The following is a 2,118-nucleotide window of genomic DNA, read 5'->3' as shown; positions in this document are numbered from 1 at the left end:
CCCCCCTTGGGGGTGATTTCTCGCTTTCTGTCTCTATGTCTCTCTGTCTGTCTGGCGAGCGCATGCGCCCTGTAGCAAAAACCTCTCCAAAATAAGAAGAAAAAATCCATCGTATGAGAACAGGAAGTAGTGTGGCAGTTACGGCACTGGACTACCACATGAGCAGCCATGATTCAGGCCCCAGACTCAGCAGCTTGAAAATCAGGCCAGGTGTGCATATATCATCAAGATTCCAAGGGTGGGACCAGCAGGTGGCATGGTGGTTAAGGCGCAGGACTCACACATGGTTGACTGTGGTTCAAGTCCTGGTCCTGGCGGCTTGCCTTCTCATTTTTTTTCTCTCTCTTGTGAGTGAGTGTGCCCTGTAGCAAAATTTAAAAATAATAATGAAAAATAAAATAAATAATAATAAAACAGTATAAAGATCCCAAGCAGAAAATGGAAGAGACGGGATTATGGTGTGGCCCAATTCTTTAAAAAATTGTTTAATTTCATTTATTTTCATCATTTGTAGAGAGAGAGAAATGGCGAAAGCAAACTGCCTGGTCTAGGACTTGAACCATGGGCAGCCACGTGGAAGTCCAGTGCGTTGACCACCATGCTACATGTTGGCCCATTGTGAAGTACTTCTGATCCCAAGCATTTCAGATAAGGGGTACTTCACTTATAGAAGAGTATTCTCTCCACTTATTTCCTTTTTACCATGACTTAAACTTTCCTCTTCTGGCAATCAAGATGGAGACTATCAGATAGAAGATACTGAGTAACTAAAATCTTTGTTAATTAGAGGTTAGGTTAATCAGAAATGCAGAAGCACTCAACATATGCTAATTATGTATATGTGATATGGGTGTGGGTGCTTCAATCTACTGTCCAACCCTATTCCCAAGTCTGACAGAGAGCAGTTTTTCTGGAAAAAATGCTACTGATACATTATCTATTTATACTCAGTTTTATAAGAAGACTAAACAGCTGCCAATCCTACTCAAGTGCTGTGAAGAGATCCAACCCCATCAGTGGAAGCCTCCAGTCGAGAGGGAAGAGCACCGACTCCCCTTCTGGCTGAAGGTACGCCCTTTCTTCTCAATGTCTGTGGGAGGCAGAAGGCCACTGTGAACATTTTTGCAGAATTGTCAAATAGACAGACATATGCCTGCTTTAAACTTCTAGAGGTTTGGTAATAGAACTGGGTCTTAAGAAATCTTCCTTATTTACCCTTCCCGGTTCCCCCTACACCTTTTTTAAACAAATGAGTAAAATGCTTATTTCTTACAGGATATTTAGAGAAGAGTTTCTAGAGTATATTATTGGAACATGTCTATGTAGAAATTTGATATGCAGAATAACCCTTCTGGAAGACCAGTAGATGACATAAGGGTTACATTGCTGAACTCCCACGTAGTTGACCGTGGTTCAAGTCCTGGACCTGGCGGCTTAAAACTCACACCTCGTGTGTGTGCCTGTGTGCCCAAAATCCCAAGAGGAGGATAGAGGAGGAGGGATTGCAGCATGACCACCCCCCTGTGCGGTGATTTCTCACTTTCTGTCTCTCTGGCAAGCACACGCACACTGTAGCAAACTTTTTTTTTTTTTTTAAATAAAAGAATAACCTTCTGGGAAAGGTGTCTTGAGACTGTCTCCGTAAGATTCCTTAGACATATGCCTGCTTTAAACTTCTAAAGGTTTGGTAATAGAACTGGGACTTAAGAAATCTTCCTTATTTACCCTTCTGGGTACCCTACAGCTTTTGTTTTTGTTTTTGTTTTTGTTTTTTGGAGAGATTTTCACTAGACCGAGGCCTAGAAAAAGGCAGCTCGGAACTGGGGAGTGAAACTCGGTACCCGCTGCTGTTGCCTAAGGGGGTCGTCCTGAAACTAAAGCCCGTGGCCAACTGTTTCTCCAAGAAGGCTTCGAGACAGAAGCAGTCGTCAGTCCTGAAGCCCCTTCCTATCCGACCCAGCCCCTCCCTCCAGCCTAGCTTCAACCCTGGTAAAACACCAGCCAGGACCGCTCAGTCAGAAGCCCCTCCGAGCAAAATGGTGGTCCGGATCCCTCACTTGATCCAGCCAGCCACTGTCTTACAGGCAGGTCCAGGTGTCCCTCCACTGGGGCCCAGCG

The 2,118-nt window shown here is 44.6% G+C and overlaps 1 protein-coding gene across 1 annotated transcript in view; it reads left to right on the top strand.

The window, feature by feature from the left end:
• Positions 1–2,118, top strand: part of LOC102479328 (GON-4-like protein) — a gene marked incomplete in the record, with an annotated part of 76,557 nt that overhangs the window by 73,056 nt on the left and 1,383 nt on the right. Inside the window, 2 exon segments of the mRNA XM_027774468.1 lie at positions 952–1,112; positions 1,781–2,116. Of these exon segments, the coding sequence (XP_027630269.1) occupies positions 952–1,112; positions 1,781–2,116 (497 nt within the window).

This window comes from Tupaia chinensis, unplaced genomic scaffold, assembly GCF_000334495.1.
Source record: "Tupaia chinensis unplaced genomic scaffold, TupChi_1.0 Scaffold000438_1, whole genome shotgun sequence".
Taxonomy (NCBI): Eukaryota; Metazoa; Chordata; class Mammalia; order Scandentia; family Tupaiidae; genus Tupaia; species Tupaia belangeri.
This window is presented reverse-complemented; position numbering and strand designations above follow the sequence as displayed.